Here is a 16685-nt window from a genome sequence, read left to right as displayed (position 1 = left end):
ATAAAAAGTATCAAATAGGATCAAGTTCCTTTTTTATTCTCCTGTCAAGACAGGTAAATATGAACTAAACCTAGATAAAGATACACAAAACAGATTGCAGTGTACTGCATCTATCTTTAATCCATACAAAATGTACATGTTTAATTTCAAACAGTATGAAGTGTACAGCTAAAATGATTATTAACTGACAGAAAGAGCTGGTACAGTAACTGGGAACTTTTCTTCTGTACAGTGACGTACGGTACTATTAAGGAAGCATATCAATTACAATTATTCTTCTAAAAGACCATATTTAAAATGATGAAACCATAAAGAAACAGATTCCACATGTAAAGCCACAAAACGAACAGAGCAAGCAACAGCTCCAGCACTTCAATATGAAGTGGGCCTCATAAAAACATGACACGCCACAAAAATGCACTGAAATGTAAATGTATATATCATCATTAAACGTTTGTTCAGCAGAGGGAGTCTGAGGGATGATGCGTTATGTACAGTTTTCAATATGCTTGAATGCACATCACCTGTAAGTCAATTGTCATTCTAACAGTCCTGTATGCAGGGTGCCACGTTATTTATACAGACACACTCACTGTGAGGCAGCTATTTGTACAGAGAGCAGTCACCAAACAAATCCGTCTATATTCTGTCCTAATTCTTTGTATGGTGTTTGTTCAATCTGTCTGTGCACGATGAGTGGCCACAATACAGTTTATACTAGAACCTGAGTATTATGCTTTCAACAGCAAATACTAAAAAGATTACAGCGTATAAATATATATATATATATATATATATATTTACATATACAATGTGTCATATATACAAAAATACAGAAATAAAAGATTCTAACATATTTAAAGTAGCTCCAAGTATAACCTGGAGCTACAGTGTCTCTTTGGCTTTGTCTCTGTCTAAGGTTGCTGCTGGTACTGTCCCTCTGTGGCGGTGTAGAAGTCATCCAGGACACTCTGCATGTAATCAAAGGTGGGCCTGTCTTCGGGTTTGTTCTTCCAGCAGGACATCATCATGTTGTAGAGCTCAATGGGACAATTGTCAGGTCGGGGCATCCGGTAGCCACGCTGCACGGAGGAGATCACCTCTCCTTTAGTCATACCTGGAGACAACACAGACAGACGCAGAGGTGTGAGTAGAGATATAAGATCCAGAAAGAGAGAGACAGTAAAACAGCAGCAATAGAACGCTTGTAGAAATAAATGATGATTGTTATAGGAGCAGTGGTGATAGCAGTTGAATACAAGGGTCTGCCTATGTCACTGTAGTATTACAATTAACATGGCTGTCAGTGCTGTGCATGCTACATAGTAAACTTTACCAGCAGGTGGCAGTGAATATCAGTGTACCACCCATACGGTCTGTGGTACTACCTTACTACATGAGCTCACACAGTAAATGTCTTCTACTAATTACAATCTAGTTTTCAGTATGTAGCTTGGGCCACACAATTATGGGGCTTTTGTGTACATTATATTATTGGATCATTAGTACTGGCACATTCCTGTTGGCAGCGCTTTAATGCAGCTTGCCAAACTAGTTTAATCTGATTGTAGCAATAAATTGTTTTTTTAAAGGATTTGTATTATCATGTTTTATGACTAATGCTCTTACAAAAATGTACTGAAGTAAAAGTACAAAGTCTTCCTGTAAAATGCTGTGAATAGAATCCAATGGAAATACTTCAAGTGTTGGAAATCATACATACTAGAAGTGTTACAGCTACACCTGCTCCCAAAACAACCAAAACTTACATTAGCAAGTACTAAAAGAAGAGCTGGTTCCTTCACCTGCACATTTACTCTTGTTACTCATATTAATGCAAATAATATTACTACTGCAGAAACTAAATATATCGGATAATATACTGACATGCAGGTGGCATGAAGGTTACCTGGGTAAGGGATTTTCCCGTAGGTGATAATCTCGTAGAGCAGAACCCCAAAGGACCACATGTCTGACTTGATGGTGAAGGAGCCGTAGTTAATAGCCTCTGGAGCCGTCCACTTGATGGGGAATTTAGCTCCTGCAGGTGATACACACACACACTTCATTTTTCTCTGAACACACAAATGCGCACCTGTGAATTACAATTATTAATCTTTGTATCCTCCTACACATTTTTCTGTCTAATATGTGGTGGAAACATGGATTTATTTTAGTCTGCTGCTGTTTAAATTGTCTCCTGGTTCCAGGTCAGTGATCAGCCAAGTTTCACCTGCTCCCACAGAAAGTCATAGACTCCCTCCACCTACTGTATCTCTCTGTACAACACTGTGCACTAGACAGTATCCCAGCCTTTTGCAATAAATAAATAAATAAATAAATAGAGCATATAGCGCACTTGGATATCCATGGTGATGAACCAGTAAATGAAACAACTAATGTCACACCCTCTTTCCAAACAAGCACTCTCTTCTGCTTCTAGTTCCTAAAAGGGGATTTTTACATTAATGCATCATAAGTATCCAGTCAGAGAGTCAAGTTATTTGTGATGGGAAGTATGTGTTACACAAGACACAAAAGGAGACACACATCTGTTCCCAAACATAACGATGCAGACACAAACACAAAAAGTACCCTCTCTGGCGCTGTACTCATCGTCCTCTATGACTCTGGCCAGTCCAAAATCTGCTATTTTACAGAGCAGACTCTCTGAGACCAGGACGTTTGCTGCTCTCAGGTCTCTGTGGATGTAATTCTTCTTCTCTATGTAGGCCATGCCCTCTGCTATCTGCAAGAGCGCAAGAAAAACGTAATGCACATGATTCATTGTGCTCACAGATGAGCAAAAAACAAAACAAAACAAAAGGCTGGAAAAAGTGAATCACAGAGACATCCTGACAATACAGTGACAAAATGATCACATGTAAACACACACATGAAAGTGACGCTAAAGATCCCACATGAAGATATGCTAATATACTTACTTACATTTAAATAATTTATATTTGAAATGAATGATTTGAAATACACTGAAAATCTCTTCCTTGTGCTTCTGTCAAACATATAAAGGTAAAAGCAAAGGAAAAAAAAATCACAGCTTTTAGTTTTTAGCGCACTTTAGAAAACGTTTTTATGGAAATAGCGTTTGCACATTGCTTGTTTATGCAGGAAATTTTAGTCTACAGCTTTACTAAAAACACAAAAATTTGCATGAACGAAATGCATCGCATTTCAAAACACAAAGATAGTAATGTCAGTACAGGGAAGCTGAGAGCCAAAAGAATCATTGTTCCAAACAGGTTCATCGGGTCCTGAATTAGAGAAGCAGATGGAGCCTTGCTGCACTATTTGCATAAATAGTCTTATATAGGTAGCTCCAGCAATAATTGAAGGTCATCATTGTTTCACTTATAAATTCACGTTTGAATTTTGCTTTCCATCGTACGTTGATGCGGCTTACAAAAACAGCTTATAGAACATTTATCTTTTTTTCTTGACCATGTCAGACTCTGACTCAGCCCTGTCAGTGTGGTCTGAAGTAATGCAGGTGCTCAACTGTGGAGTGAGTGTTTTTTTCTTTTAGTTACAGTTTCTCTTTTCAGTTCTGCAATGGAAACAGTGATGTTACAATGCTGGGGAGAGTGACGTCAGTGTCAAAAATACCTGTGCTGAGAAGTCGATGAGCTTGGGTAGATGCAGGCGGCACCCTTCATCACTCTTCAGGAAGTCCAGCAGGCTCCCTAAAGACAAGAAAGGACGGAACCACAATTTATAGCGTCTTCTGACTGTTTCCATGCCTACGCGGTACAACATGCGTCCATTCATTTCGCAGCTCGTTTACCCTTTGCCATATATTCAGTGATGATATAAATGGGTTCTATCTTGGTGACAACGGCGTAGAGGCGCACCAGCCTGAGGTGCTGCAGCGTCTTCATGACGTTGGCTTCCTCCAAGAAGGCTTCAACAGTCATGGTGCCTGGCTTCAGGGTCTTCACTGCTACTTTAGTTGAGTTGTTGTAGTAAGCTGATGGTGCAGATGGAGAAAGAGAGAAGTGAGAGGATTCAACACAGCAGCTCTGAAAAGGGATTTTTTTTCTTTACTGCCACCAGCTATCAAACAATGTTCATTTTAACTTTAATAAGGCTACAGTTACACATAGTGCACAAGTGTACCTGTACTCCAATATGTTTGAAGTATTTCAGTTTTCACGGAAATTGTAAATAGCAGTTGAGTAATGTGTGACATCAAAGCAGACATAAATGGCCACATGCTGCAACCTTGCAGTTCATAATGAAGGCTTTCTACGTTTTGCAAGCAGAGATAACCCTGATGACGTTGTTAGGCTCAACTTCAGAGAAACACTATGTGCTCAACATGCCTAGTAATGATGTAAGAATCAGTAGAATTACCCCAGACATTTGTCTGTCTCCTTTTTCACCAGTGTCCTTAATTCGTTTTGTTTGTTTAATAAAAAAAAAAGACTTTTGTCTTCAAAGAAGGAGAGAAATGCTGAAAAAAATGACAACAAAATATTTGTATAAATATTTTATGTAAGGTCTTAAATCTTACACTGTAAAGTGGCTTGAGATAACTTCTATTGTAAATTGGCGCTATACAAATAAAACTGAATTGAATTGAATTGAATTGAACTGAACTGAACTGAATTGAATTGAATTGAATTGAATTGAATTGAATTGAATTGAATTGAATTGAATTGAATTGAATTGAACTGAAACATATAGAGAGAAAAGGGATGCAAAGTGAGTTTGAACTGGCACTAATAGGACATTGAACCTGACTATTTCCTGGTATGAACTAGAAGGATGAACCACTAACAGTGCATTCTGTGACAGTGTCATGTTGAATTCCCACTTTTACTTTGGCTGAACGTGAAGGTAAAAACTCTCCCACCGTGCATGCTCTTACATCATAGTTGTTGTTGAATTGTCTGTGTTTTCTGTGTTGTGGTGCCAACAGCCAGTAGCACCTGGTTTGACCTCCTTCATTTTTTCATCTTGGCCATTAATAGAAATGTTCCTGATATTCGCAGTCATCATCAAGGATATAACAGTAAACCATCAATAACTGTATCATAAGTTGTACTGTACAATTCCGATATGAAGTTTCCTGCTCAACACTCATCCACCCATGAGGCAGTTTTTCCTATAGCAGCATGTCTGAACTCATTTGAGCACATTTCCACATGCTGGCACATGCACCAAAACACAACTAAACAAAAAACTATGTAACACACACCTCGTGCCACAAAAGAAGGAAGTCATTTTTGTTTCAATTAGGAGGAAATTCAACTTCCCTGTGGCATTTACTTCTGCAGCTGTGAATTAACAGTAAATGAGAGAAAAGGATTTGGAAACCTTTGAACCTGAGAAACTCAGCTCACACTCAAAATGAACTCCAAATTTGCGACACAGTACGTGTTGTATTAATTGCATCTTTAATGTAGGTAAATAAGCGCTCGTCATACGTGTGAGAATTGCGCTCAGATTAAATAAAAAGTTCAAACCCTAAGAGACTCTTGTCTTTACTCACCCATCCAGACTTCTCCAAACTGCCCTGCTCCTAGTTTTTTCACCATCTTAATAGAGTCTTTCGAAATCTCCCAGGCGTCTTTGTCCCACGGCTTCTGAGCTTTGGGCTTCACACATGGACGGTCCAGTTTACGACACAGGCCATCTGCTTTACCTGGAACACACACACACACACATGCGCTGAGAACTTCTGTGTGTGTCTGCATTAGACATTAGAACATCACCCTAATGTGGGACAGAGGCAATGAGTCTCGCTTAGCATGAAGACAGGTGCTTAGTGTGGCTGCTGAAACCAGGGGAGTCATTGTATTCAGTCATCGTTAACCAAGAAGTAGTTACATACGACAGTAGTTACATACTCACATACATACTCACTATACTGTACTGTAATTATAACTAAACCTCTGACCTTGCTACAGCATAGTGAAACAGTACATGGGGCTACATCAGTATGCAGTGATGACACAGCTGTTTGCTTATGGGTACAACAAACATGTTTAATCTTGAATGACACTAATGAAAGGGATAAAGTCTTAAACTTTCCAGCATCGATGCTAAGATACTCTTCAGTTTCTTCATGCCCAGAGTCGTACTCACTGTGGTAGTGTTTGATCATGCTGCCGATGTCACTGAAGGAAATTTTAGGAGAGATGTAGTAGCCGCCATTGTCCAACATCCTGATCTTATAGTGTTTGACGGAATCTGCACCCCGGGGGTCCACATCTCTGATGGACAAAGAATAACTTCCTGTAGGAAAATCATAAAAGAAAATATAGTTTAAATGATGTAGGAGTTGAGTCTGAAGTCCCCCCCCGCCCTCCTTCAAACACCCCAAACCAGCCCACAGTTGCAACATTTCTTCTGAAACTTCAGTTTGCTAGTGTGGGATGTCTGACAAATGAATGTCAGTTCATTTTAACCCGGTTTGAATTGAACTTTTAGCCAGTTCAAGTGGGAATTTGCACAACAGCAACTGATGAAATACATATGTTGAAAGTGTCGAGTTGCTTGCTTGTCTCTTGGTGCTTTCCACACCTTTTGAGGTTTCGCTTTCTCTGATAAGATAAGAGCCTTGTTTGTTTGCTGGAGCCAACAGCTGCCTTTCAGCATCCTTCCGAGTGATGTCCTTGAAAAACCACCTGCAATCAACAGAAAACACATTGAATACATTCCAACGGACACAGTGTCATATTCAACTTTCCTCTTTTGCAATGAGTTAATAAAATATTAAATAATAGCAGTGTTTTTTTATGTAGTTGTCATGAAACAACAAGCGGTGTATGGAGAACAATCTGTTATTTAGATGCAGATACTCACTCTTCTGTTTCCATGGTGTCAGCTTCGGCGACATAATTGGAGGGAATGAATCCTTCTTTGTTGGTCGTAAGTGACTTTGCCTTCCACCACTCACCATGCCTGCAAAATTCATTAATATGAACACAATGATTGTTTTTCTTAGTCACTGTTGACAGAGTAGCTTTACATAACTAAAAGTATAAGAAGTCACCTTCCGCACCACTAAAACAAGATTGAATGATGAATCAGTAATTTATTCAGATTCAACCTGAAATAATAACATTATCTTCAAGTATTCATGCTTCTTCATGATAGGGTATTTCACTGAAAATGAAAAATTTACACTTTTGTAGGATTATTATCACTCACACCATATTAGCCTTTGTAGGTTCAGGAAAATTGTAGATTTTGAAACGTTCAAATTAAATTTTAAATGTTGTCTGAATACTTACTACAAAGCAGTTGTATGTTATAGGTCTCATTTAAAGTTTAAATTATGGTTGGGCCGTTTTGATATTTTCAGGGCAACTATTAGGCTTATTAGAGTAGAAAGGGCGAGAGGGAACCGGTTTAAACAGCATCCACTATGTAGCTTCCGAGTGCTTTCATCTTCACATGAGGAAACATATAGATGATAATTAACATTTCTTAAAGACTCACTCCTCTAAGATTTTCATCTTTTCTCCTTTCTTGAACCCCAAGTCATCTGGGTGCACGGCATCGTATGGGTAAAGGCCAACAACTATTTTATTTGATCCTTTTTGCTCTAAGAGATGAAAAACAGACGACAGAAACATATTGATATGTTAAATACTGTGCAACTAAATACATAAGATAGCAATACATTAAGTTTTAAGACCCTGAGTTTACATTCAAACAAAAATGCCAACTCAAGTTATCTTGAGACATGGTGATTATATTAAAGAACATATTCTGCAGGGAACCAGCTCAACGTTATAATTTAACAATGTTTCATTTAAACAGTGAAATAAAGACCAACTGCTTATTCTGAGGTTTTAGCAGTGTTTTTGCTCACTTAAAGAAAGCTGGTTGATATTACTACATTACATAACACATAGCAATATTGTTTTTGCACAGAATAAATCACGCAGATTTTCTTCATCTTTTACTCTTGAGTCATGGTAGAAGTAAAGAAAAAATCAAAACACGTAGTAGCCTAATGCATTTGTAAAAATGTTAGCAATGCTAGAAATATCCAACAATATGTTTTTGTAAAAGAAATAAATAAATAATAATAATAATAATAAGTGAATAAAATAAAGAAGTAAGGAACGTGAGAGACAGTACCTTCCATCTTTTGGAACACCTGACCAGGTAACAGGGAGTTATTCTGCAAGAAGTACGTTTTTTTAGTATCAGAGCATACTATTCTATTCTAGTCTATTTTTATCATTTACAGCAGATACATCAATGATCTGTTTCTGTTACAAGTACTTTTATCATTCTATCTGTCTATCTGTCACTAGCCTATTATCACATCTAGATAACAGAAGTGTTCACTTCCTCCTGTAAGACACTGCCCTAGACAGGGAAGTTCTGTTCTATCACGAAATCTATGTGTCACTACTTTTCCAAATGAGTACGAGTGTTGTAAAATACTCCGTGGAGCAATAAAATGACACTGTCACTTCTACAGCATTCTCCATTTCATTTCTTATTATGTGTTGCAGAAATTCGGATTTTGCTCAGCTCTCTGTCTACTTACTATGTTGCTTTTTGAATTGGAGGTGGGGTCTCTGACATAGTGGGAATGGTCGGTACGTACAGGCTGCTGGCTGATCTTCCCCTCCACACCTTCACTCAGCGTGGACTCCATACAGCCCATCCTGTTGGCTGGAGGAAGTGAAAAAAGGAAGAGTGAAGGGCACGGTTAGACATTTTCCACCGCTGAAACAGCACGTAAATGTTTCGCACCTGTGACTTCTTAGATTAGGAATGTAAAAATACAACTACTCCAGTGATGTTTATTGTTTCCCTTTTTATCACCACGGGGTAAAGGAACTGAAGAGGGAATCAGTTTGCATGAAGCACCAGCAAGCACACCTTAACTTTTGTAAAGCACAAAAGACCTAACCAGCACCTGGTAGATAGTCCACAGAAGGCACTGAGAGTTGTAATGGTGTCTACTCTGTGTTAAGCAGGTTGACTAATGCAAACACAGATAAAAATGCAATTGAAAACCTCTCCTAAATTACAGCCATACCCCAAATGAAAAAGATTCTGCACTTAGATGATACTTTACTGATCATTATTTCGCAATAACTTATGACTAATTTCTTGAAACATTATCATTTTTGAAGCCTCAAATGCAAATGTCAACATTTCTGATTCCTATCAAACAGCTGTGACTATATATATCTTTATTTTCCATTACACTGGATTATTTATTTCCCATTCTCACTTCGCCGCACCCTAAGGTTTCCTAAACACCTCCAACGTCCTGGTCTACAGCATGAGAGAAACTCATTCCACCACTGATGTTGTGTATGTGGGAGGTAAAACTACTGTAGTAACTAGTAGGATACATTTCTTAGCTGCGATCTGAACCAAACCCCAAAAGAGCCCCAAACTTAGATCCAGCTTAATGTCTCTGTGTGGTATATTAGTCTGCCGTAGATGCACTAATGTCCAAAGTCTTTAATAAGTTCAAACTATATATCATCAGCACAAGGATAATGGATATACTTTACCCCAAATCTTTAGCTTATGTTGAAGAACATCCCTACACGCGTTAACTACATGTTTGGCAAACCTTTAAAAACTGCTCCACCACTGTATTTAGCAACACTTTATTTGGTTGCAAGCACATACAGACACTTTCATACAAAAAGAAGAATGGCCCCATTGCGGCTTTAGAACTAAAATAAACTTGCAGAGATGCTTCCTGTGACACAGTATTTCAGAGAAGGTGTGAATGGCAACCAAAGAATGGACATGCCTCAGAAAGCATACTCTAGAAAAAGCTAAGCATGGAACATGTGAATAGAAATCTGTTTCACGCAGTATGGCATGGCGCTGTGGCACACTAAAAGATCAAGACAACAATGCAACAATGCGTTTCTCAGCGTCACCTGCCATACAGTAGTTTTAGGGAAACGTTTAGGGAGCACATTGTGTGTTTCACAGGTAACATCATTGTTAAGATACAGGTTGCTTTTTTCCAAAGTAAGAAGCTTTTTTAAAACTTCACAAGAATAAAAATATTCTGGAAAGCTGCATTTATGCATAGCATGGCCTCAAAGGGTATTGAATTGTTACTGAGATTTTAGAGAACAATCATAGTTTGGACTTTGGACTCTTTACTGTCACCTAACTTCCTTCTTTACTCCTGTTCTACTGAACCCAGTTAGAGAATGTTTAACCAGTTTGTGAGCTCAGTTTGCGTATTAACCATCACAACAACATTTTTTTTTTTTTTTTAATCTTCTGATTCTTTTGTTTGGCTGTCGTTAAACTTCTATCACGTCTACTGGCGTACTCATCCTCTGTGTGCATGTTTGTACTGTGTGTGCATCACCATCTTAATTACAAGTGAAGTGTCCAGCTGAAAACCTACTGGCACTGGGGTTTGACTTCACTGAGCCAATAAAGAGCTCATGGTGTTTGACTACTAGAAACAGTGATATTCTGGCTGCTGATAATATATAAAGAAGGGATAAAGCACCAATGCAGTAATAACACAGAAAAAGGTCAACATGTTTAAGAGTTTAGAAAAAGATCGGAGTAACTGTTGTGCTCAGTTATGTGCCAGATGGATTTTGTTACATTATGTAAAGGAGTTAACTTGACATGGTGATTTACAGTTTAAAAACACGCATGTATGAAACGCTAAATTAAACAACAACGAGGTGATACGGTTAGATGCAGAGATGATACACCAGTACCACAGAGTGAAACTGATGTTTGACAGCTGCAGTACACACTGTTCACAAATCAACCCCTTTTTTGTCTGAATCCATGAAAACAACACAGTTGCTCTTTCAACAGGAAACTAAAGTGCATGATTGAACAAGACAAACAGAGAAAGGAGGAACACATTTAGCTAGTCCCAGGGGGCAATGAATGCTCTTTAAAGCAGCAGGAAACCTAGAAGAGAAGATACAAGCAGAAGATGGATCTTACAGCAAATGGTATCTGGCTGGGCAGAAAATAATCCAGGTCAATGTCGGGAAGGAGGAATCACTGGCACCCAACCTTAATCTGTCTGTAGTAAAGTCAGAATCATCAAAACGACTTAATTTTAAATGAAAGAACTGCACTGCACACTTTTTCACTTGCACAATTTGATTATATTTGTCCATCACACAGTGAAGGCCTATGAGTAGAAGCAAGGGAAAACACATTTTACATTATGCATAAGGTAAAAAACAAACGTCTACAATTGTTTTGTCTCACTTGACGCTATACTTAGGCACAACGGTGTGTTGAGGTAAACACCCGCAGCTGGCGTGGCAGCGCGCTCACACTGTACAGCTGACAGCAATGTCAAGTTCCCTAAGATCTTCAGATAAAGTATTGGGAAAACTGAAAGAGATACTGCAAGCGCTACTGGTTCCAGAGTAAAAACAACATTTTATTTTTAGCCATCGTAATTGTTGCATGATTCCCATTTTAAGCGTTTCTATTCAGTACAGCCTGAGAACATGTTAACATAAAAGCGTCTGTACATGGAAACTACATGTTACTATTCTAACTACCTACGACTCCCAAGGTAAATTTCAGCAAGAAACATCCAGTCGCACAGTTAGAAACGTTGAAAACACAATCTGCAGCTTACATCTGGACCTTTTTTTGGTAAATGCATGATGATAAAGCATTTTGTTATTTCTCTATTGCTCTGATTTGTTTCTGTTCCGCTTGTATTCCAGAGGCTCATGTTGGAGTTGGCGTTAATAGATGTTGATCAGCAGTTACCTTACTGGCATTATTGAATTGTCTGTATGGCCATGGCACGTAGATAGAGTTTCCTGCTGAAGTGCATGTCAGGTTATGGTATAGGCTACCACACAGGATATGCTACTATTGCCTATAGATTTAACACAGACGCATAAATTGAATCACTCAAAAAGCATGAATGTAAACCTTACAAAGCTGCTAGAGTCAATCAATCTATTGACAAAAGTCAGGGGACTACTAAAGACAGCAATTATCATCCTAAGGGAACATGAATGCTACTCCAGCTACAGCCATAGACCCTCACCAGTAGTATTAAGCAGCCACGTATTAGTTAAAAGCAGAAAAACTCTTGCTTTAAAGTTTCCAGTTGCTGCATTTGTACACTCTATCTGTACACTGCACTTTACGCTGCAAGTACCTTCCTAAGGAGATGAGATTTATGATGTAGGTGCAGTGCAATTCTGCACAACAAGACCAGAGTGATAAAAACATCCACTCAATGGCAAGCAGAAAAGAAAAAGTCAAGAAATGAAGCATGAATGAAGTTGGTATAACCAAGAGCGTTTCTGAGCTGTTGCTTTTTGTTGTCTCAGTGCATCTGTTTTGTTCTTGCTATATTTGCAGTGTAGGAGCTTGACGGTCACCAAAAATCAAGACACACATTTAATGGGCTATTTAACAGCTTAACAGATTTCAAAAGAATTAACTGAGCTAAAGAAGAAGAAATCAAATTATAGACACTAGATGAGAGGAAATACTGCAGTAGGCATTTTACAGCAAATAATAGATCTTATCACATCTAAAAATACATCAAATGATGTTGCAGGCACAAAAACCAAAACCATAATACGTTTGTAAAACCATATGTACTGTTATCAGAGGATAACTGGCCTTTTCAATGAGTGAGTGTGTTAGTGTGTGAAGGACCAGCCTTTAATAGCACACAATAACCTGATGAACACCTTTTTTCGGTAACACTAAACGCATATATATGTGCTTACCTCTCTCAGTGAGTATCCCTGGTTAAGGAAACAGTCAATCCACAGTGCAGAAGTCCTTTAGTCCTCAGATTTCGTCTCTTTGTTTTTCATGAGTTGTTTTACAGACTGGCTGACAGACAGACTGGTGGTATTTGGCTTGACGAGTAGGTCAGCAAGTTGATATGGACTGTTAAACACAGCCACCAGAATGAGGAACTTAAGAGAAACTGGTCGGGGGATTTTTCATTCTTGCTTAAACTTCCTGGTGCAATTGTCTAATGATTATTTGCATAATCAGCAAAACACACAGACACACATAGATAGGGGCCTAGCAGATAGATGGTCTTGTTGTTTAAGTACTGAAACACTGCATTTGTTCAAAGTTGAAGTATATAAGAATTTTACAGTTTTTCTTGAATAAAGACTAAGACCAACAGAATCTATTAAATATCTGCTAACAGCAAAACGGCCTATCACCATCCATTTCATATTTTTGTCAAATCTTCCCATCATGTATAATTATTGATACTCGTGTGTTAAACACCTTCACTCTTTGCGAGTGTAATGATTTAATGTGAGGTTTCGTAAATGATCCCACAGTGCGATCTGTTGGCCAAAGTGCAGAATTACAACACGTGAAACTTGTCAATTTACTGTCGTCATTTTTTTTTTAAATTTGACTTTGACACAAGAAGTAGAAAATATGGTCATAGACAGTGAGACAAATGCAGACACATTGAGCACAATCATGCACCTGCCACATGTCTACATGCTGAACTATGGACAGCTGGGTTTACATTGTTCTTGAAGCAGGAGTGAGTCACTACACAGTCACATGGCAGTTCACAACTTGAAAACCTGATTGAATAAGTATTATAAAAACGAGTTATATTCACCTTATTATCATCAGCATGAATAAGAAGGCGATACAGTAAAACTGAAGTGTAACAGTGAGGTTATACTAGGTAAAAGTTGGGGAAAGATTACAAAATACACAGTTTTGAATGTGCATGCATGATGTTTTTGTTTTGGATAGTGATGATGGGCTGTATCCATTAATACACAATCTAGCAGAAATGTAGTTCAGCCTCTGTCAGAGTTAGAAACCTTCACATAAACATGTTACACTTTAATGGAAGCTTACTGACTTTTGCATATCTACATTAAAAGGACACGCTTGACATTTGGGAAAATGCACCAATTCAAATGAAAGACATAGCCTGTCATTTTCTATATTAATAGTATCCACAACAATCTCCATACAGAGACTAAAACGAAGCACGACGTTTGGATTAGCTTTATCATCTGTGCAACATTAGAAAGACATCAGCAAGACGCACCGCTTTACTAGGTGAAATGCTTCTAAATAAAGAGCTAATCCAGATTATCTGTGAGTAGATGCAATTCATTGTTTGGTTTTAGTCTCTGTATAGTGTGAAAATATTATTAATGTAAAAAATGACCTGCCAGATAAATACCACACTCGTGTCTGTATGCTAAATATGTAGCTAGACTCAGCAGGAAGTTAGCTTTGTTTAAGCTAACTAGCAAATTTCAGGATGTCTAACTCCAGGAGGAAACACAGCACGCAAGCAACAGAATCTGCCTAAAACCTTTTTTATACTGTAGTTCAGTTTTTGAATGGAGTAAATAAACTTGTTTATTTGGAACAACACAATAGTGGATTTTAGAGGTGCTGGTAGCTAGGTAGCTTGAATATAGCTAGGTTAGCTGTGTCCCTTTGTCTTTATGCTAAGCTAACTCTCCGCTGACTCAGGCTACATATATAACAGAATGACACCTCTGTTTTTCTGTGTAACTCTCAGCAAGAAATGAACATATTTCCAAAAGTGTCCTTTAAGTTTGTGATTACAATGGCAGCATTAGAAAAGTAAAAAATAAAAACCTTATAGTAACCTAACCGAACAGCAGTGATTTTTTTTTTTTTTTTTAGCTAGAGCTTTTCCTAGCTCTAGCTGAATTATCCTCTTCCCTCTATCTTATTGTTAATTTAAAGGAAGCACAAACCATTAACTGGTGATATAATCTCTATGAGCATCACTACCTCTACAGACATGTAACTCCCACTGTGACCCATTACATCAGCACGTCAGGGGTTAGCATACTGCTTATGCTACTACAAAACTCACATTTGACCTCTGGCTATGTTGCCTTTTCATTCTAGACACCCAGTCAGTATGTTTTAGCAACTAAGACTGAACGAAAAGTCAGCTTTACAAGTGTTACAGATCTCTCTGTCTGTTGAACCCGACTCGGAGAAGCACCCTGGCAAGTCTGTTATTCTAGTGCACAGCAGAGCCATGGGGACATGAGAGCACAGGGGGACCACGTACTGTACAGTAGCCTCTAGAGTGGATTTGTGTGTGAATGCCCTGCATAGAGCCACCTCAGCACTAGTGCTTCTACCATCCCTCCAGCCCACTTTGGACAAACAGCTTCATGGGAATGACAGCTGGAGTCCGTCCTCTCCGTCCTCTGGCTTCAGTGTGTCGCAGGTTAGCTGTTCCTCTGCTCAGCCTCCCTCTGCGCTGAGGAGGATGAGCTCTGGCTGTCATCAGCACCATCTCCATCTGCAGAAAAATGGGGAACAATAGATGATTTTAACCTACACGTTCCCAGTCTGACATTTATTTTCTCAATCAGCTTTGTTCTTTCCAGTAAACAGTGCACAAGTGTGCAACAAAATCCTGTGCTTGACAGCGTGCTTGATTGCTGTAACATTGCTGTAACATTAAATAATGTAGTGTGCAATGTTTGTAAAAGACGGACTAGTCAGACTAATTCCTTGTCTGTATACAGCATTTAAAATACTAAAGAGCTAATACAGACATACAAACAGTATCTCTCAATGCACTGTAGTTCTTCCAGCAGGAAGTATTATTTTTCATTCAACAAGGCCTCAGTCAACAACAAATCAATTACATCAAGTAAAATAATGAAAAGCAACAAAATAATACAAACATACAGTAAATGAAAATGTATTAATATTAACATTAGTTAGTTATTACTACCTCCCCCTCCTGCATTGATGTGCAGCTGGGACAGAGACAGGGTGAGGGGCAGCTCTCTGCCCTCGGGGTCGGTGGGACTCTGCAGGATGTCATGCAGGGCGTTCCTCCTTCCCGTCCTGCCAGAGGCGATGAAGTCTGCATACGTTGCCTCAACATCAGACATCGCTCGTGCATCGTTCACACAGCAAAGACTACGAGAAGAGAGAGGACCGCCTTCAGTAAACACACACCTCCAGGAGTTCATCTCCATGTATCAGTGTATGTAAGTGTAAATCATCACCCTCCAGTGTGAAGCCAGCGATCTAAGATAACTTTGTGTGAAATTATTCATACTTTTATCATGAGATATATGAGTCAAAAAGGTAGTAATAGGGTTGTACTTTTCACTGTAATAATTAGTTTTAAACCTATAAGCTCATATTTGGTGACTTGGCATTTTACCTCTGTCATAGCTTTATTACAAGCACATCTTATTTAAAGTGTCAACAGTTGCTTCTCAATAATTGTCACAGCTTTACTGTTTTCACTATGTCCTGCTAAACCAGGCAGCTCGACCGCTATTAGGCCCTGAAGTCAAGTATCAAGTAAAACCGGGACTAAAAGTAAAATCCGACTCCTATAATAAAATCATGAGAGTTATTATAGAGCCTGCAGTTCCTTTTCACAATTGTCTTACCTCCAGTGACAGCTCTACCAGTGCTAAAACCCGCAGCTGCATTACTAGGGAGTGACTTCACCTACAAGCCAGAGCTACGGGCCCGACATCACATCAAACGACCCAACAAAACAAACACAAATCCAAAAACGAAGTCAATAAATCGCCAAAAACCAAGCAGAGCCCAGCCGGTAAAAACTCACCCCCCTCCCACTACATACCGCGACGTGTCAGCGCATGAAAATAATCGAAGAATATTAATCCCAAGTAGGATGGTTTAAAAAGTCCCCTGCC

At 38.8% G+C, this 16685-nt stretch overlaps 2 protein-coding genes across 3 annotated transcripts; both read right to left on the bottom strand.

Annotated features, from left to right (window-relative positions):
• Nucleotides 1-94: 94 nt before the first annotated feature.
• On the bottom strand, nucleotides 95-12908 carry lyn (LYN proto-oncogene, Src family tyrosine kinase). 2 transcript variants are annotated; one of them, XM_026374582.1, is made up of 13 exons: nucleotides 12726-12908; nucleotides 8534-8661; nucleotides 8116-8158; nucleotides 7468-7573; nucleotides 6829-6927; nucleotides 6547-6650; nucleotides 6109-6258; nucleotides 5513-5665; nucleotides 3803-3985; nucleotides 3625-3701; nucleotides 2596-2749; nucleotides 1910-2041; nucleotides 95-1117 (listed from the first exon to the last, which is right to left on the bottom strand). In XM_026374582.1, the coding sequence occupies exons 2-13, from the start codon at nucleotides 8651-8653 to the stop codon at nucleotides 915-917; spliced, it is 1524 nt and encodes a 507-aa protein (XP_026230367.1). In that variant the 5' UTR covers nucleotides 8654-8661; nucleotides 12726-12908; the 3' UTR covers nucleotides 95-914. The 2 variants fall into 2 exon arrangements, with proteins under 2 accessions (XP_026230367.1, XP_026230368.1); XM_026374583.1 differs by having other exon boundaries at nucleotides 8594-8661.
• Nucleotides 12909-14258: 1350 nt separating this feature from the next.
• On the bottom strand, nucleotides 14259-16685 carry pkia (cAMP-dependent protein kinase inhibitor alpha). Its single transcript, XM_026375163.1, has 3 exons — nucleotides 16413-16685; nucleotides 15737-15927; nucleotides 14259-15295 (listed from the first exon to the last, which is right to left on the bottom strand). The coding sequence occupies exons 2-3, from the start codon at nucleotides 15897-15899 to the stop codon at nucleotides 15222-15224; spliced, it is 237 nt and encodes a 78-aa protein (XP_026230948.1). The 5' UTR covers nucleotides 15900-15927; nucleotides 16413-16685; the 3' UTR covers nucleotides 14259-15221.

Source organism: Anabas testudineus, chromosome 17, assembly GCF_900324465.2.
Source record: "Anabas testudineus chromosome 17, fAnaTes1.2, whole genome shotgun sequence".
Taxonomy (NCBI): Eukaryota; Metazoa; Chordata; class Actinopteri; order Anabantiformes; family Anabantidae; genus Anabas; species Anabas testudineus.
Note: the sequence above shows the minus strand (reverse complement) of the source record. Positions and strands in the feature narration are given on the sequence as shown.

Coding starts and splice junctions, on each gene's coding strand:
- lyn (XM_026374582.1), bottom strand. CDS start 8,653: ATGGGCTGTATGGAGTCCACGCTGAGTGAAGGTGTGGAGGGGAAGATC. Junction 2,750..3,624: donor TCATCGACTTCTCAGCACAG/GTATTTTTGACA, acceptor GCGCTCTTGCAG/ATAGCAGAGGGCATGGCCTA. Junction 1,118..1,909: donor CGGGAAAATCCCTTACCCAG/GTAACCTTCATG, acceptor TGTTGTCTCCAG/GTATGACTAAAGGAGAGGTG.
- pkia (XM_026375163.1), bottom strand. CDS start 15,899: ATGTCTGATGTTGAGGCAACGTATGCAGACTTCATCGCCTCTGGCAGG. Junction 15,296..15,736: donor CATCAATGCAGGAGGGGGAG/GTAGTAATAACT, acceptor ATTTTTCTGCAG/ATGGAGATGGTGCTGATGAC.